Source organism: Heteronotia binoei, chromosome 21 (assembly GCF_032191835.1).
Source record: "Heteronotia binoei isolate CCM8104 ecotype False Entrance Well chromosome 21, APGP_CSIRO_Hbin_v1, whole genome shotgun sequence".
NCBI classification, from domain to species: Eukaryota; Metazoa; Chordata; class Lepidosauria; order Squamata; family Gekkonidae; genus Heteronotia; species Heteronotia binoei.
This window is the reverse complement of record NC_083243.1, coordinates 15,665,089-15,682,966: the sequence shown is the minus strand read 5'-3', so window position 1 is coordinate 15,682,966 and position 17,878 is coordinate 15,665,089. Positions and strand designations below refer to the sequence as shown.

The 17,878-nt window shown below is 47.6% G+C and overlaps 1 protein-coding gene and 1 pseudogene across 1 annotated transcript in view; one reads left to right on the top strand and one right to left on the bottom strand.

Moving 5' to 3' along the window:
• Positions 1-17,878, top strand: part of RTN1 (reticulon 1) — a 248,090-nt gene that overhangs the window by 136,072 nt on the left and 94,140 nt on the right. Inside the window, exon 2 of the mRNA XM_060261935.1 lies at positions 10,160-10,897. Within this exon, the coding sequence (XP_060117918.1) occupies positions 10,160-10,897 (738 nt within the window). The remainder of the gene's footprint in view (positions 1-10,159; positions 10,898-17,878) is intronic.
• LOC132588830 (protein S100-A6-like) lies at positions 4,654-5,204 on the bottom strand (annotated as a pseudogene).

Sequence of the window (17,878 nt, the reverse complement as noted above, 5' to 3'; positions counted from 1 at the left end):
CTGATCCAACACGGCTTCTCTTATGTTTTTATGTGTGACACAGAGTGTTGGACTGGGTGGGCCATTGGCCTGATCCAACATGGCTTCTCTTATGTTCTTATGTGTGACACAGAGAGTTGGACTGGATGGGCCATTGGCCTGATCCAACATGGCTTCTCTTATGTTCTTATGTGTGACACAGAGTGTTGCTGGATGGGCCACTGGCCTGATCCAACATGGCTTCTCTTATGTTCTTATGTGTGACACAGAGCGTTGGACTGGATGGGCCATTGGCCTGATCCAACACGGCTTCTCTTATGTTCTTATGTGTGACACAGAGTGTTGGACTGGGTGGGCCATTGGCCTGATCCAACATGGCTTCTCTTATGTTCTTATGTGTAACACAGAGAGTTGGACTGGATGGGCCATTAGCCTGATCCAACATGGCTTCCCTTATGTTCTTATGTGACACAGAGTGTTGGACTGGATGGGCCATTGGCCTGATCCAACATGGCTTCTCTTATGTTCTTATGTGTGACACAGAGTGTTGCTGGATGGGCCACCGACCTGATCCAACATGGCTTCTCTTATGTTTGGGGCAGTCAAGCTGGGGGGCAAGAGTGGGAGGGTTTCTGGGGTTCTGGCCCCACTGGTAGACCTCCTGATGGCACCTGAGTTTTTGCCATTGTGGGTGTGTTCACACACGCGAAGTAATACACTTTGCAACTGGATTTTACTGTGGAAGAATAGCAAAATCCACTTGCCAACGGTCTCCATGTGAAAGCACCCTGTGTGACACAGAGTGTTGGAGTGGAGGGGCCATTGACCTGACCCAACATGACTTCATTTATGTTTTTATGTCTGGGGCAATGATATTCTGTATTATTGGTGCTTGTGGTGGTGGGGGGGACAGTGGGAGGGTTTCTAGACTTTTGGCCCCACTGGTGGACCTCCTGATGGCCCTGTGTTTTGGCCACTGTGTGACACAGAGTGTTGGACTGGATGAGCCACTGGCCTGATCCAACATGGCTTCCCCTATGTTCTTATGTTCCAGGCTCTATCCCCAGATCTTCAGGAATTTCCCAACCTGTAGCTGGCACACCACCTCCTGCTGACGGCTGGTAGGGACCTAGCAACCCTACCCCCAGCGGGTAAGAAAGCAGTTGTGAGAGAGAGGATTTCAAGAGGAAAAGGAGTTAAGTAGTTTCGTCTGCTGGGAAGAAACTATCTGAGGAAAGCCCTGGGCAGTTGTGAATGTGCTTCTTTCAGCTTCAGCACATCAGGGGAGAAACAGACGCCGTCAAGGAAACTTGTGTGATCATTTGACTCTTAGTATTATTTGAATCAAGATCAACGTTCCTGCCACACACTCACCCCCCTGCCCCCCCCCAACACTGTCTGCAAAGCCTGCAGGCCATCCTGAGCTGGCAGAGTTGAGATGGGGTTGCTGAATCGCTACTTTTTGCCTTCACTGTGTAATCCCAGCTCCTTATTTTTTTGATCAAAATGAATCCTGACAACACAGGCAGATGGTGCTGTGGCTTCCCACTCACAGTCGCAGTTTTTAATTTGTAAATGCGTCTGATATGGACTGGAGTGAACATGAGAGCATCAGGAGAACCCCTGCTGCGTTAGACTAGTGTCCATCTAGTCCAGCATCCTGTCTCACACAGTGAACAACTAATTCCTCTGGAGGGCCAACAACATGGCATAGAGGCAAGGTCTTCATTAGAACACCAGAAGAGCCCTGCTGGATCAGACTAGTGGTCCATCTAGTTTGGCATCCTGGAGAGCCAGTTTGGTGTAGTGGTTAAGTGTGCGGACTCTTATCTGGGAGAACTAGGTTTGATTCCCCACTCCTCCACTTGCACCTGCTAGCATGGCCTTGGGTCAGCCATAGCTCTGGCAGAGGTTGTCCTTGAAAGGGCAGCTGCTGTGAGAGCCCTCTCTAGCCCCACCCACCTCACAGGGTGTCTGTTGTGGGGGAGGAAGGGAAAGGAGATTGTGAGCCGCTCTGAGATTCTTAGGAGTGGAGGGCGGGATAGAAATCCAATTTCTTCTTCTTCTTCTCACACAGTGGCCAACCAGTTTCATCTGGAGGGCCAACAACAGGGAAGAGAGGCCGAGCCCTTCATGAGAACATTAAGAAGAACCCTGTGGATCAGACCAGTGGTCCATCTAATCCAGCATCCTGTTCCACATTCTGGTCAACCGGTTCCCCTAGAGGGCCGACAACAGAGCAGAGAAGCTGACACCTTCCTCTGATAAAAATATCAGAAGAGTCCTGCTGAATCAGACTAGTAGTCCAGCATTTGTCTCACACAGTGACCAACCAGTTCCTCAGGAGGGCCAAGAACAGGGCAGATAGGCCGAGGGCTCATAAGAACACCAAAAAAGCCCTGTTGGATCAGGCCAGTGGTCCATTTAGTCCAGCATCCTGTCACACACAGAGGCCAACCAGTTCCTCTGGAGGGTCAAGAACAGGGTAGAAAGGCCGAGGCCTTCTCCTGATGTTGCTTCATAGCACTGGAATTCAGAAGTTCACTGCCTCTGAATGTAGACATTCTCTTTAGTCACTCATGGCTAGTAGCCACTGAGAGCAGCTGCTGTGAGAGCCCTCTCCAGCCCCACCCACCTCACAGGGTGTCTGTTGTGGGGGGAGAAGGTAAAGGAGATTGTGAGCCGCTCTGAGACTCTTCGGAGTGGAGAGCGGGATATAAATCCAATATCTTCTTCTTCATCTCCTCCATAAATCTACCTAATCCCCTTTTAAAGCCATCTATGCCTGTGATCATCTGTACGCCCTCTGACAGGGAATTGCACGTTTCAATCCATATTTGGTGTCAGTATGGTGTTCTGGTTAATGTGCCAGGCGGGATCTGGGAAACTCCAGTTCAGTTCCTTTTGTCATAAGATAATGGGTGACCTTGGGCCAATTGCTGTCTCTCAGTCTAACCTGCCTCAGAGGGTTGTTGTTAGGATAAAATGGGCAAGTTCTGAGCACAGAGCCCCAGGCGTCCACCTGGCCAAGCAGACTTGTGGTGGCCATGTTGGGGACAGGGGGACTTTATAATGTGCAAATGAAGGATGGTTTTAATATTCTGAGGCAATATGATTTTAAGGAGGACGGGTGGCTCTGTGGTAGAGCTCTGCTTGGTAAGCAGAAGGTCCCAGGGTTCAATCCCCGGCATCTCCAACTAAATAGGGTCCAGGCAAAGAGGCGTGAAAAACCTCAGCTTGGAGACCCTGGAGAGCCGCTGCCAGTCTGAGTAGACATACTGACTTTGATGGACGAGTCTGATTCAGTAGAAGGCACCTTCAAAAGGAATTAAAAATAAAAATCTGGAACGGTGCTGGAATCTGGCAACTTGGAAAGGCTTAATTGGTAAAATGGTGGATCTATTATACCTCACTTCTACCATATTTTAACCGCCTCTTCCTTGAGGAACTCAGAGAAGCAGTGTATACATTTCTGTTTTCCATGTTTGCCAGGCTTTTTCTGTAAGCAGGAATTGCTTTGCATAGTAGGCCACACACCTCTGATGTAGCCAATCCTCCTGGAGCTTCAGTAGGCACTGTCTGAGAGCCTGTAAGGAATTCTAGCAGGACCTCCTTTGCATATAGAGCCACACACTCTGATGTAGCCAATCGTCCTGAGCTTCAGTAGGCCCTGAAGGAATTCTAGCAGGACCTCCTTTGCAATATTAGGCCACACACCCCGATGTAGCCAATCCTCCTGAGCTTCCAAGTAGGCCCTGTAAAGAGCCCTGTAAGGAATTCTAGCAGGACCTCCTTTGCATAATTAGGCACCACACCCTTATGTAGCACAATCCTCCTGAGTCTCCAGTAGGCCTGTACTGAGAGCCCTGTAAGGAATTCTAGCAGGACCTCCTTTGCATATTAGCCACACACCCTGATGCAGCCAATCCTCCTGAGCTTCCAGTAGGCCCTGGTACTGAGAGCCCTGTATGGAATTCTAGCAGGACCTGCTTTGCCTATTAGGCCACACCCCCTGATTTAGCCAATCTACCTGGAGCTTCCAGTAGGCCCTGTACTGAGAGCCCTGCATAGGAATTCTAGCAGGACCTCCTTTGCCTATTAGGCCACACACACCCTTATGTAGACCAATCCTCCTGAGGCTCCAGTAGGCCTGTACTGAGAGCCCTGTAAGGAATTCTAGCAGGACCTCCATTGCCTATTAGGCCACACACCCTTGATGCAGCCTATCCTCCTGAGCATCGCAGTAGACCTGTAAGAAGGCCCTGTAAACTCCAGGATTCGCTACATCAGGAGGGTGTAGCCTGATATGAAAAAGGAGTTCCTTCTACAAAAAAAGCCCTAATGTTCACAACAGTCCCTGCAGAGGCACTAGTCTAGAAGTGAGCGACAGTCGCCGACTCTGGGTAGGAGATTCCTTCCTTCCTTCCTTCTTCTTCCTTCTTCCTTCCTTCCTTCCTTCTTCCTTCCTTCCTTCCTTCCTTCCTTCCTTCCTTCCTTCCTTCCTCCTTCCTCCTATCCCTCCCTCCCACTCCCTCCTCCTCTCTCCTCTTTCTTTCTTCTTTCTTTCCTTTCTTCTTCTTTCTTTCTTTCTTTCTTCTCTTTCTTTCTTTTCTATTCTCTTCTTCTTTTCTTCTTTCTTTCTTTCTTTCTTTCTTTCTTTCTTCTTTCTTTCACCAAAATCAATTTTTATTAGACACAAAGCTGCTTACAGAGGCACTCCCTGTTCCTCAAGGCCAGGCTGCCTTTATCTATCTGGGCTCATCTATGATTAGCATTTCAAGGCCTCATTGTACATCATGGCCAGGGCACCAAGGAAGCTCACCATGTGGTCTTTGTTGCGATCCAGATTGTCCGTAGGTCCTTGAATCTCAGCGTCTTTCAGTTTGGGTCCAATGGTGAACTCCTTCTGGATCAGTTCCTTCAGCTCCATCTTGCTCGGGGTGTTCTTGTCACCTTCTTTGCATGAATTACTTGTGGAAAACAGCAACCCAGAGGGCAATAGCTTGGCCCAGGGGGCATGACGTCTCGACAGTTTAAGTTGGAAGGCGATCAAGAAAGCAAGCAGAGGGGCAGATGTTGAGTGCTGGGAGAAGGGAGAGAAGCTGGGTAGGGAGATTCCTGAAGATTTGGGGGCAAATACCTGAACAGTGTCACGTTTTGGGGGCAGATACCTGAGCAGTGTCACGTTTTGTGCCCTCATAGACATCACTCTCCAAAGCAGCCATGTCCTCCAGGGAAACTGATCTCTGTTGTCTGGAGATCAAGTCGTAATCCCAGAAGAACACCAGTTCCTGCCTGGAGGTTGGCAACTCCAGGCTGCTGAGAGGCGATAGGATCACCATCTTCAAGTACTTGAAGGGCTGTCATATAGAGAATGGGGTGGAATTGCTTTCTGAGGCCCCAGAAGGTAGGACCAGGTTGAAACTAAATCAAAAGAGTTTCCGGCTCAGCCTTAGGAAGAACTTCCTGACCGTTAGAGCGGTTCCACAGCGGAACAGGCTTCCTCGGGAGTGGTGGGCTCTCCTTCCTTGGAGGTTTTGAAACAAAGGCTAGATGGCCATCTGACAGCAATGAGGATCCTGTGAATTTAGGGGGAGGTGTTTGTGAGTTTAGAGGGGTTCCTCAGTGGAACAGGCTTCCTCGGGAGGTGGTGGGCTCGCCTTCCTTGGAGGTTTTTAAACAGAGGCTATATGACAGCAATGAGGATCCTGTGAATTTAGGGAGAGGTGTTTGTGAGTTTAGAGGGGTTCCTCAGTGGAACAGGCTTCCTCAGGAGGTGGTGGGCTCTCCTTCCTTGGAGGTTTTTAAACAGAGGCTAGAGAGCCATCTGACAGCAATGAAGATCCTGTGAATTTAGGGGGAGGTGTTTGTGAGTTTAGAGGGGTTCCTCAGTGGAACAGGCTTCCTCGGGAGGTGGTGGGCTCTCCTTCCTTGGAGGTTTTGAAACAGAGGCTAGATGGCCATCTGACAGCAATGAAGATCCTGTGAATTTAGGGGGAGGTGTTTGTGAGTTTAGAGGGGTTCCTCAGTGGAACAGGCTTCCTCGGGAGGTGGTGGGCTCTCCTTCCTTGGAGGTTTTGAAACAGAGGCTAGATGGCCATCTGATAGCAATGAAGATCCTGTGAATTTAGGGGGAGGTGTTTGTGAGTTTCCTGCATTGTGCAGGGGGTTGGATTAGATGACCCTGGAGGTCCCTTCCAACTCTCTGATTCTCTGATTCTACGAACTCTAGAGTCTAGGCCATGGTTTTCCTATGAGCTTCAGTGTTGAGCACAAATGGGGATTTGATCTTGGGCCTCCAAGCTCTAGTTTCTAGGGTTATTACTACATTGGGGAATACCTGGATATTCAGGGGAGGAGTCTGTGGAGGGTGGAGTCTCCGAGTTGCCATTCCCCAGGTGGGGGCAGGGGATCCCCCAGTTTGGAGGCACTCCCCCCGATTCAGGGTTATCAGAAAGTGGTGGGGGGAGGAAAATGTCTGCTGGGCACTTCATTATTCCCTATGAAGACCGATTGCCGTAAGATATAATGGAGAATTGATCTGTGGGTATTGGGGGCTCTGGGGGGCGGTTTTTTGAGATAGAGTCACCAGATTTTCAGCATAGCATCTGGTGCCTCTCCTCAACCCTCCCCCCCAGTTTCAAAAAGATTGGACCAGGGGGTCCAATTCTTTGAGCCCCAAAGTAGGTGCCCCATCTTTAATTCTTTCCCGATGGAGGGAAGGCATTTAAAAGCCGCGCAGTCGCTTTAAATCTGATGGCCAGAAATCCCTTTGGAGTTCAGCCACGCTGGTCACAACCTTGCTTCTGGCTCCACCCCCAAGGTCCCCAGGTATTTCTTGAGTCAGAGGGAAGGGCCCTCACAAGTGGTATATTGCCACTTTGGAAGGCGGCCGTTTTCTCCGGGTGAACAGATCTCTGTCGTTTGGAGATCAGTTTTAATTCTGCGAGAGCTCGAGGCACCACCTCGAGGTTGCAACTGTATCTAACATTCTAATCATCCTCCTACATTGGGTTCCCAAACCTCGAAGAAGATGATATTGGATTTATATCCCACCCTATCCCGCCCTATACTCTGAATCCCAGAGCCTCAGAGCGGTTAGAATCTCATTTATCTCCCCCCCCCCACACACACACAATAGACACCCTGTGAGGTGGGTGGGACTGAGAGAGCTCTTGCAGCAGCTGCCCTTTCAAGGACAACTTCTGGCAGAGCTATGGCTGACCCAAGGCCATTCCAGCAGGTGCAAGTGGAGGAGTGGGGAATCAAACCCGGTTCTCCCAGATAAGAGTCCGCACACTTAACCACTACACCAAACTGGCTCTCCGTAGAACTGAGAATTGTGCATACAGAGCTTGGCCACTCTTTGGCTGTTTTCATCCCCCGCCTCCCTTCAGCGCAACCCATTTTCATGCGCTGAATTCAACTCCAAACAGTGCCTCAATTAAAATTCCAGGCCGGTTGACAGAGCCAACGTGTCGGGCCCATTCATATTCACACAGTGCAGAATATGTCAGTGAATGATTTATCTCCCCGTCTGCAGCATCAGACAGTTCCCTGCTGGGGCCGACTTTCCAAACAGGTGCAGGAAAAGTGCGTACCTGGGTGGCTGATTTTCAAGGAACAAGCTAGTGTCAAGAGCGCCATCTGCTGGGCTGTGGCTGTATCTAAAATAGCATTCCCCTCCCCCCTAAGTGAGTAAGTAAAACAAAGTTATTTTAACACCCCCGCTCTCATTTCTTGGTTTCCAGAGATCGGCATCTCATAGGTAGCGGCTGTAACTATGGAAACACAGGGAGAACATTTTTTTAAAAATGAATTATTTTAAGATTTTGTAAAAACTTGCATAAAATACAGAATACAAACAATAAACCAACTCAACGAAGAACACAGCAAAAAGAAGTCCAATAGCACAGAGGAGAGGAACAAAACTGGAGTCCAGTGGCGCCTTTAAGACCAACAAAGTTTTATTCAGAATGTAAGCTTTCATGCGCGTGCGCACTTCATCGGACAATGAAATGGGGTACAGTGAGCAGTACTACGTATAGCTGTGGGCAGTGATTAAACGTGCAATGTAGCACAAAGTTAGAATTCAATGGCGAAATGTTGAAATTAACAAACTGAAAGAACACCAAGTTTGGTCTGGATAGCATTTGCATGGGAAAACAACAGAGGCAGGAAACATGTCCCAATTAGAGAATAATGGTGAGAGTGCCACAAGGCAATAAATGCAGCACCTGTTAATTGCTCTGTTGCTCCTCAAGCCTGGGTTAAATTGAGAACATGTTTTCCTCAGAGGTGTTCCTGCCCACCTAATTTACTTTTTTAACACGTGGCACATGTTATAAACGTCATTCCAGTTTGCTAATAGAAAAAAAGGAATACATCGGAACAGGGGTCCTGAACCTCCGGTCCATGGACTGGTACCGGTCCGTGGCCTGTTAGCAACTGGGCCGTGAGTTGTATAATTATTTCATTATCACAATGTGAGAAGAAGACAACAGTTATTTCATTATATATTACAATGTGAGAAGAAGAAGACGACAACAGTGGATTTATATCTCACCCTCCGCTCCGAATCTGAGAGTGGCTCACAACCTCCTTTACCTTTCTCCCCCATAATTAACAGACACCCTGTGAGATAGGTGAGAGCTCTCCCAGAAGTTGCACTTTTAAGGACAGCTCTGCAAGAGCTATGGCTAACCCAAGGCCATTCCAACAGGTGCAAGTGGAGGAGTGGGGAATCAAACCCGGTTCTCCCAGATAAGAGTCCACACACTTAACCACTGCACCAAACTAATAGAAATAAAGTGCACAATTGTATCATCCTGAAACCATCCCCCCATCACCCCGTCTATAGAAAAATTGTCTTCCACAAAACCGGTCCCTGGTGCCAAAAAGGTTGGGGACTGCTGCATTAGAATATAGTGGAAGATGGGTTTAGCATATGTAATGAGATAAACAACCAATATCCCTTATTTAAGTTTGTCAATACAAAAAAAAAAGACATTATTCATACACTATTCTAAAAGAAATATTGGAATACTGTGGATGTATAGCTCTACTTAGTGAGAATGGGTGGCCAAACTTGCTTAACATAAGAGCCACGCAGAATAAACGTCAAGATGTTTGAGAGCCTTAAACACTTGGAGGGAGGGAGGAAGATGGGGGAGGGAAGAAGAGAGGGATGGAAAGAAAGCAACTTTAACTTAAAATGCATTCTCCAAGCTGCCGGCTGGCTTGACTTGGAGAAGAGATTTAAAGAGAGAAATGCCTTCTCCAAATCAGCTGATGGGGCAGTGGAGGCTTCATCATGTGTGAAAGGGCCACATGTGGCTCCCGAGCCAAAGTTTGGCCACCTCTGATCTAGAATATGTAATGAGATAAGAAACCAATATCCCTGTTCAGTCCCAGAGAGGTGTTCCAAGTTTCATAATAATTTGTAATGCAGCTATTTCCTTCTGTTCTTGAAGTTTCTTTGCAGTAAAACAGCTACTCTGAGATCACCCATTGAATGTTCTGGACAACTGAAGTGTTCTCCTATTGGTTTTTTAAATTCCTGATGTCAGATTTGTGTCCATTTATGAGTCCCCAGCTTGCTGGGGGGAGTGTAGACGACTGGGAAAGGCAATGGCAAACCACCCTGTAAAAAGTCTGCCAGTAACATGGTTACACACTTCCTAGGTTTCTCTCTTTGTGTGTTTCGAACGTCTTCTTCTTTGACCACGTGGTTATGTCTCTGGAACCAAGGCTCATAGCATTATAAGGAAATCAGTTCCAGCATTTACAAAGGCAAAATGGTTCTCCTATGAGAAGGACTTTCCCTTTAAACGGCATGAACAATACAGAGTGCAGTTAAGCATTGATATAATTCTTATGGAGTGTGTATAATTTCTATACTGAGCTGTGATTTACTGGTTGTAATTGTTGTTTACAAAGTATATTGTTACTCAGTCTCCTCACGTTTTGCTCAACCTTGGCTGTGTTCCCCTTGTTTAGTTGCTACCTGGAGGTTGGCATCCTGAACAGAGAGTTTTGCCCCTTCCCTTCATGTGTTTCTACAATATGTAGGCCTTGACTCTGCATACGTTGTCATAATGAGGATACTAAAGATGAGTGAGTAAATCTTGAGCCAGAGGAGAGCTTTCGCCTCACAAAATGTTATTTCTGTGTCTTTTAGGAGGCATGGCGACATCTAATCTCTACGATTACGGTTCTTCCAAGGCATCAGACAGGGGCAACGGCTCCTTTTACACCTCCCTGATTTCTGATGACCTCTATACCTCGCCTCAGGACTCGTCCTACTTCACCGGAATTCAGCCGAAAGAGGGTGGCCACGTTACAACTTCAGACAGCACCGAAGGGTTTCACATCCAGGACGGGACCATCTTTGAGTCCCGCGGCTTGTTCACCTCTGATTCGGGAATAGAGATGACCCCAGCAGAATCCACCGATGTCAACAAAACTTTTGCCGATCCCGTGGAGCAAATGAAATCGGAAGCTTATAAGTACATGGATATCAGCAGATCGGAAGAGATCAAGTTTCAAGAGCGGTGTGACACAGGCTTGGGAGATGAGGGCCCACCCCGTTGGAGTCGTAAGTGTGAGGAGGATACTGACCCCAAAGGGACAGCTTCTGAGGAAAAACACGTGGCCAAAGAGCCAGGCTTATTTGAGGGATCCATGTTCCCGTCAGAGACATTTGGTGACCATCAATACCACTCCTCAGTAGAAGCCCCGGTCAGAATTACTTTTACTGAGATCGAAAACGTGGTAGGGGAGCCCGCCGCCAAGGAGAAGATGGCAGAAAAAGGAGAACCAGGCCTCAAACCAAGCCACGAAGTCGTCCCAACAGTGACTGTGTCTGAGCCGGAAGATGACAGCCCAGGTTCTATTACACCACCTTCATCAGGGACAGGTAAAAACTTACCTGAATTTAGTGGTGTAAATTAGGGCTGCTAAGCCCCCCCATCAGGGTGGGGGAATCCCCTGCCTACTGCTGCTCAAACTATTCATGACGCTGGTGGTGAAATCACATCACTTCTGGTGAAAAACCTGAAAGTGACATAGGGTAACTCTAGGAATCATCAGAAACTCTACGATAAAACCATAGAATTTCCGGTTATTCCTAGATCTACCTATGTCGCTTCCGTTTTTTCCCCCCAGAAGTGATGTGAAGCTGAAGCCAGAATGACACCACATATCTCCATATCCCCACTCATATCCCCATCCATAGTCCTTCCTCCAGTTGCGTGGCAACCCTAGCTGTGGATCGTTAAGGCTAATTTATGAAGGATTACATTGATACAATCCGCTCGGCTCCTTAATTTTATGAAGGCTTCATATAAACAGCGACTGGCTTTTTTTTTAAAAAAGCAAAAACTTGCCAAGTCAGAAACCTGCAGAGAAATCATGGTGCTTTCACACTAACACAAAATGCTTGTGGATGCACTGTGATGACCATGAGGAGAACATGCTACGCATTTGCTCAGGGGTCCCCTGTGTCTACACATGTAGAGAAAACTAATCCAAGGCAATAGAGTTGTGCATTCCCTATACCAGAGGTGTCAAATCCATTCGTTACAAGGACCGGATATGACATAAATGTCACTTTGTTGGACCGGACCACGTGTGTCGTAAAATGTAATCCGAGATACTGGAGATATAAACTTTATAAAGATGATTTCAGATTCCAAACGGCAATAAGCCTTGAATCATAGAGTTGGAAAGGACCTCCAGGGTCATCTAGTCCAGCCCCCTGCACAATGCAGGAAACTCACAAACACCTCCCCCTAAATTCACAGGATCTTCATCGCTGTCAGATGGCCCTCTAGCCTCTGTTTAAAAACCTCCAAGGAAGGAGAGCCCACCACCTCCTGAGGAGGAAGCCTGTTCCACTGAGGAGCGCTCTAAACTCACAAGTACCACCCCCTAAATTCACAGGATCTTCATTGCTGTCAGGTGGCCCTCTAGCCTCTGTTTAAAAACCTCCAAGGAAGGAGAGCCCACCACCTCCCGAGGAAGCCTGTTCCACTGAGGAACCGCTCTAAACTCACAGATACCACCCCTTAAATTCACAGGATCTTCATTGCTGTCAGGTGGCCCTCTAGCCTCTGTTTAAAAACCTCCAAGGAAGGAGAGCCCACCACCTCCCGAGGAAGCCTGTTCCACTGAGGAACCGCTCTAAACCCACAAATACCTCCCCTTAAATTCACAGGATCTTAATTGCTGTCAGATGGCCCTCTAGCCTCTGTTTAAAAACCTCCAAGGAAGGAGAGCCCACCATTTCCTGAGGAAGCCTGTTCCACTGAGGAACCGCTCTAAACTCATAAATACCTCCCCTTAAATTCACAGGATCTTAATTGCTGTCAGATGGCCATCTAACCTCTGTTTAAAAACCTCCAAGGAAGGAGACCCCACCACCTCCTGAGGAAGCCTGTTCCACTGAGGAACCGCTCTAAACTCACAAATACTTCCCCTTAAATTCACAGGATCTTCATTGCTGTCAGGTGGCCCTCTAGCCTTTGTTTAAAAACCTCCAAGGAAGGAGAGCCCACCACCTCCCGAGGAAGCCTGTTCCACTGAGGAACCGCTCTAAACTCACAAATACCTCCCCTTAAATTCACAGGATCTTAATTGCTGTCAGATGGCCATCTAGCCTCTGTTTAAAAACCTCCAAGGAAGGAGAGCCCACCACCTCCTGAGGAAGCCTGTTCCACTGAGGAACCACTCTAAACTCACAAATACCTCCCCTTAAATTCACAGGATCTTCATTGCTGTCAGATGGCCATCTAACCTCTGTTTAAAAACCTCCAAGGAAGGAGAGCCCACCACCTCCTGAGGAGGAAGCCTGTTCCACTGAGGAACTGCTCTAAACTCACAAATACCTCCCCCTAAATTCACAGGATCTTCATCACTGTCAGATGGCCATCTAACCTCCAAGGAAGGAGAGCCCACCACCTCCTGAGGAGGAAGCCTGTTCCACTGAGGAACTGCTCTAAACTCACAAACACCTCCCCCTAAATTTACAGGATCCGCATTGCTGTCAGATGGCCAACTAGCCTCTGTTTAAAAACCTCCAAGGAAGGAGAGCACACCACCTCCTTGATGGGGTAGGTATGATATGTAGAGAGGCAGTAGATGTGGAGATATCATCATTGGTAATGAGACAGGAAACCTAGGTCTCAGTTTGGTCCGGGAGGATGCAAAGAATAAATAGACATTTGTCTGAAGAAGTGAGCAGTGTCTCATGAAAGCTCAAACCCTGCCACAAATATTGCTTGTCTTCAAGGTGCTACTGGACCATTATTGTTTGTACAACTATAAGAAACCACAACATTTAAAAACGGAGGGGGGGGGGGCATTTTAACCTTCCAAGACATTCAGCAGCTTACCGAAGAGTCTCTTACAAAGGAATTTCAAAGGGGGATCAGAGAGACTGATGAATTGCGACTGATACGGAAGCTCAATGCATCCTCCTGGGCTGAATTGAGACCTAGGTTTCCTCTCTCATCATCAGCGGCTGCTATTGTTATTTGGCATCCGGAATCACTTCATTCTCCAAGCTATAAGGAGAGATGGGCTCATATTCTAGCTGTATTCGAAGAAGTGAGCAGCGACTCATGAACGTTCATGTCCTGCGCCACAAATTTTGTTAGCCATATGCATTAAGGTACTACTGGACTCTTGCTCCCTTGCACTAATAAAGACTGCAAGGCATGCTGTTAGGTTTTCTTTTATTATTTTTTAATGTTTTAGAAGGGGGATCTCTCCATGTGAAATAATGTGTTGTTTTCGGACTGGACAGACTCATTTGCATATGCCACACACTCCCTGACATCACCAGAAGGTGTACTAAATTATATCAGCTCAGCATCTACCTTAAAAGGAATTATAACTGTCACAATAAAACCTTACTCCCATCATACTTTTTAAGAGCCAGTTTGGTGTAGTGGTGAAGTGCACGGACTCTTATCTGGGAGAACCGGGTTTGATTCCCCACTCCTCCACTTGCAGCTGCTGGAATGGCCTTGGGTCAATCATCGCTCTGGCAGAGGTTGTCCTTGAAAGGGCAGCTACTGTGAGAGCCCTCTCAGCCCCACCCACCTCACAGGGTGTCTGTTGTGGGGGAGGACGGGAAAGGAGATTGTAGGCAGCTCAGAGCCTCTGTCCTTGAAAGAGCAGCTGCTGTGAGAGCCCTCTCCAGCCCCACCCACCTCACAGGGTGTCTGTTGTGGGGGGAGAAGATATGGAAAATTGTAAGCCGCTCTGAGTCTCTGATTCAAAGAGAAGGGCGGGGTATAAATCTGCAGTTCTTCTTCTTAAATTTCTTTCTCCTTTGTGGACACAGTGGCATGATGAAGATTTCCATCTGCCTGCTTTATACATTTTGGTTATTTCCCCATTTTTGGTGGGGGAAAATATTAGAAAGTTTGTCAGAGTTCAGCAAAATTCTCACAGGGGGTTTGAACAATGGAGCCCAGAAGTAAGTATTTTGTTTGGGGGCGGGGAGGAAGACAGAAAGAACATAATAAAATTTAGAGGTTCTGGAGCTCTGTTCCTGTTTAAAATAAGGCCTGGCTGTAAGTCCCCACAGTGGACTCATAGAATCCTAGAGTTGGAAGGGACCTCCAGGGTCATCTAGTCCAACCCCCTGCACAATGCAGGAAACTCACAAACACCTCCTCCTAAATTTACAGGATCCTCATTGCTGTTAGATGGCCATCTAGCCTCTGTTTAAGAACCTCCAAGAAAGGAGAGCCCACCACCTCCCGAGGAAGCCTGTTCCACTGAGGAACCGCTCTAAACTCACAAACACCTCCCCCTAAATTCACAGGATCTTCATCGCTGTCAGATGGCCATCTAGCCTCTGTTTCAAAACCTCCAAGGAAGGAGAGCCCACCACCTCCCGAGGGAGCCTGTTCCACTGAGGAACCGCTCTAACGGTCAGGAAGTTCTTCCTAATGTTGAGCCAGAAACTCTTTTGATTTAATTTCAACCCATTGGTTCTGGTCCTACCTTCCGGGGCCACAGAAAACAATTCCACCCCATCCTCTATAGGACAGCCCTTCAAGAACTTGAAGATGGTGATCCTGTCACCTCTCAGCCGCCTCCTCTCCAGGCTAAACATGCCCAGCTCCTTCAACTTTTCCTCATAGGACTTGGTCTCCAGACCCCTCACCATCTTCGTCGCTCTCTTCTGGACCCGTTCCAGCTTGTCTATCTCCTTCTTAAAATGTGGTGCCCAAAACTGAACACAGTACTCCAGGTGAGGTCTTCCCAGAGCAGAGTAAAGGGATACCATCACTTCACGTGATCTGGACATTAGACTTCCGTTGATACAGCCCGAAACTGCATTGCAATTTTGAGCAAATGAGCAAATGGCTCATGTACATTGCAACATGTAGTCCGGCCGTTTGAGATCTGGGGCACAGAAATGTCTGCAGTCCAAGAGCCTGGTGTTGCACTGCCTAACTCTGTGCTTGCTACTGCAACCAAGAAAAGCCTGCTCAGGCTTGCAGATTTATAGACAAGCTATTACACATCTTACCTCTCCAGCCCTCTCTCCTCACATTGATCCTAAAGACAGATCCCAGTCGGCAGCTGTGTTGGTCTGAAGCAATAGAACAAAGCAGCAGACAAGTGCACCTTTAAGACCAACTACGTTTTATTCAGAAGGTACGCTTTTAAGCAGACTTCATCAGACAAAATGGGAATGGCAAGCAGCAATTCTTAGTATAAGTGGGCAGTGTGGAATCATGGGAATGTTTTTAGCAGATTAAAAGCATCACAAATAGGGATCTGTGTTTGTTAGTGTTAGGACAACGCAGGGCTGAAAAACACTGGAGGGTGATAAAAAGCAGTCTGCTGTCGTAGGTGCGAAGTGCCATAAATCTAGGTAGCATTCTGGCTTTGTTAGTTTAAATCAGGGGTCCTCAAACTACGGCCCGCGGGCCAGATGCGGCCCGCTGAGGACGTTTATGCGGCCCGCCGGGTTATGGCAAAATCAGACCGGAAGTGACGTTCGACCTAAACTCGCGTTAGCAATGCACACTTCCGGCACTGGGCTGAGGCGGCAGAGACAGAGTGTGAGGCGATACCGAGGTGAGTTCCCAGGCCGGGGTGTGTGGTGTGGGGAAGGTAGAGAGATGCAGAAGACGGAGAACTGACGGCCCGCAGCCTTGTACAGTAACGGCAGCCACCACAACAGTCCAGCCCTCCAACAGTCTGAGGGACAGTGAACTGGCCCCCTATTTAAAAAGTTTGAGGACCCCTGGTTTAAATAGAGGGCGTGGTTTCTCAAGAGATTATAACATCCGTTATAGTTTGCCATTAGAAAAAAAGGAAGACATTGAAACACAGTGGAGGATGGGTTGGTATATGCAATGAGTCAAACAGCCAGTATCCCCCATTTTGAGTATGTCAATACAAAAAAAAAAACAAAAACAAAAAAACCCCAAATATTCTGATAGACTGTTCTAAAAGAGAAATAATATAAGTTAGCCATTAGAAAAGCAGGGTGCATTAAAGTATAGTGGAAGGTGGGTTAGTATATGTAATGAGTCTCATTCCATATACTAACCCACTATACTTTAATGCATTTAATTCCTATTTGTCTGATGAAGTCTGCTTAAGAGCATACGAAAGCTTGCATTCTGAATAAAACTTGGTTGGTCTTAAAGGTGCCACTTGTCTACCGCTTTGTTCTACTGATCCTAAAGGTCTCCTGCTATTTCTCATGTCTGTCTAAGGTCACTGAAACACCACAGCAATATCTGAAGAGAGGGAACTCATGTGAGATAGGTATGATCCCCAGAAGTGCAAGTGGCTCAGGTACAGGGATGGAATTCCAGCAGGAGCTCCTTTGCATATTAGGCCACACACCCCTGATGTAGCCAATCCTCCAAGAGCTTACAAAAAAGAGCCTTGGAAGCTCTTGGAGGATTGGCTGCATCAGGGGTGTGTGGCCTAATATGCGAAGGAGCTCCTGCTAGAATTCCACCTCTGCTCATGCATATGAATCAGAGGTCCATGAATGGCTATTTGCCACAAGGTCTGGGGCAGTGATGGTCTGTATTCTTGGTGCCTGGGGGGCTGCAGTGGGAGGGGTTCTGGAGTTCTGGCCCTGCTGCTGTACCTCCTGATGGCACCTGGTTTTGGCCACTGTGTGACACAGAGTGTTGGACTGAATGGGCTATTGGCCTGATCCAACATGGCTTCCTTTATGGTCCTATGTCTGGGGCAAGTGATGCTCTGTGTTCTTGGTGCTTGGGGGTGCCACAGTGGGAGGGCATCTGGAGTTCTGACCTCACTGGTGGACCTCCTGATGGCCCCTGGGTTTTGGTTGTTGTGTGACACAGGGTATTGCACTGGATGGGCTGTTAACCTGATCCAACATGGCTTCTCTTATGTTCTGGACCTCCTGATGGCACCTGGTTTTGGCCACTGTGTGACACAGAGTGTTGGACTGGATGGGCCATTGGCCTGATCCAACATGGCTTCCTTTATGGTCTTATGTCTGGGGCAAGTGATGCTCTGAATTCTTGGTGCTTGGAAGGGACAACAGTGGGAAGGCTTTTAGTGTCCTGGCCCCACTGATGGACCTCCTGATGGTACCTAGGTTTTGGCCAATGTGTGACACAGAGCGTTGGACTGGATGGGCCTTTGGCCTGATCCAATATGGCTTCTCTTATGTTCTTATGTTATGTGAAATGGTTGGTGCCTTTTGTACTAACTTGAATAGCTTTTATTATTGTTGTCAGCTGGGATTTCTATTTTTTAATGCTCTCTGGAGAAAAGCAGAAAAAAACCATTTTTGCTAACACAAATATTTTCTCCTTTGGTCCCCCTGTCTTACTCTGTTTTATCTTTTTCATTTTTTCCCTTGTTTTTCTTTTCC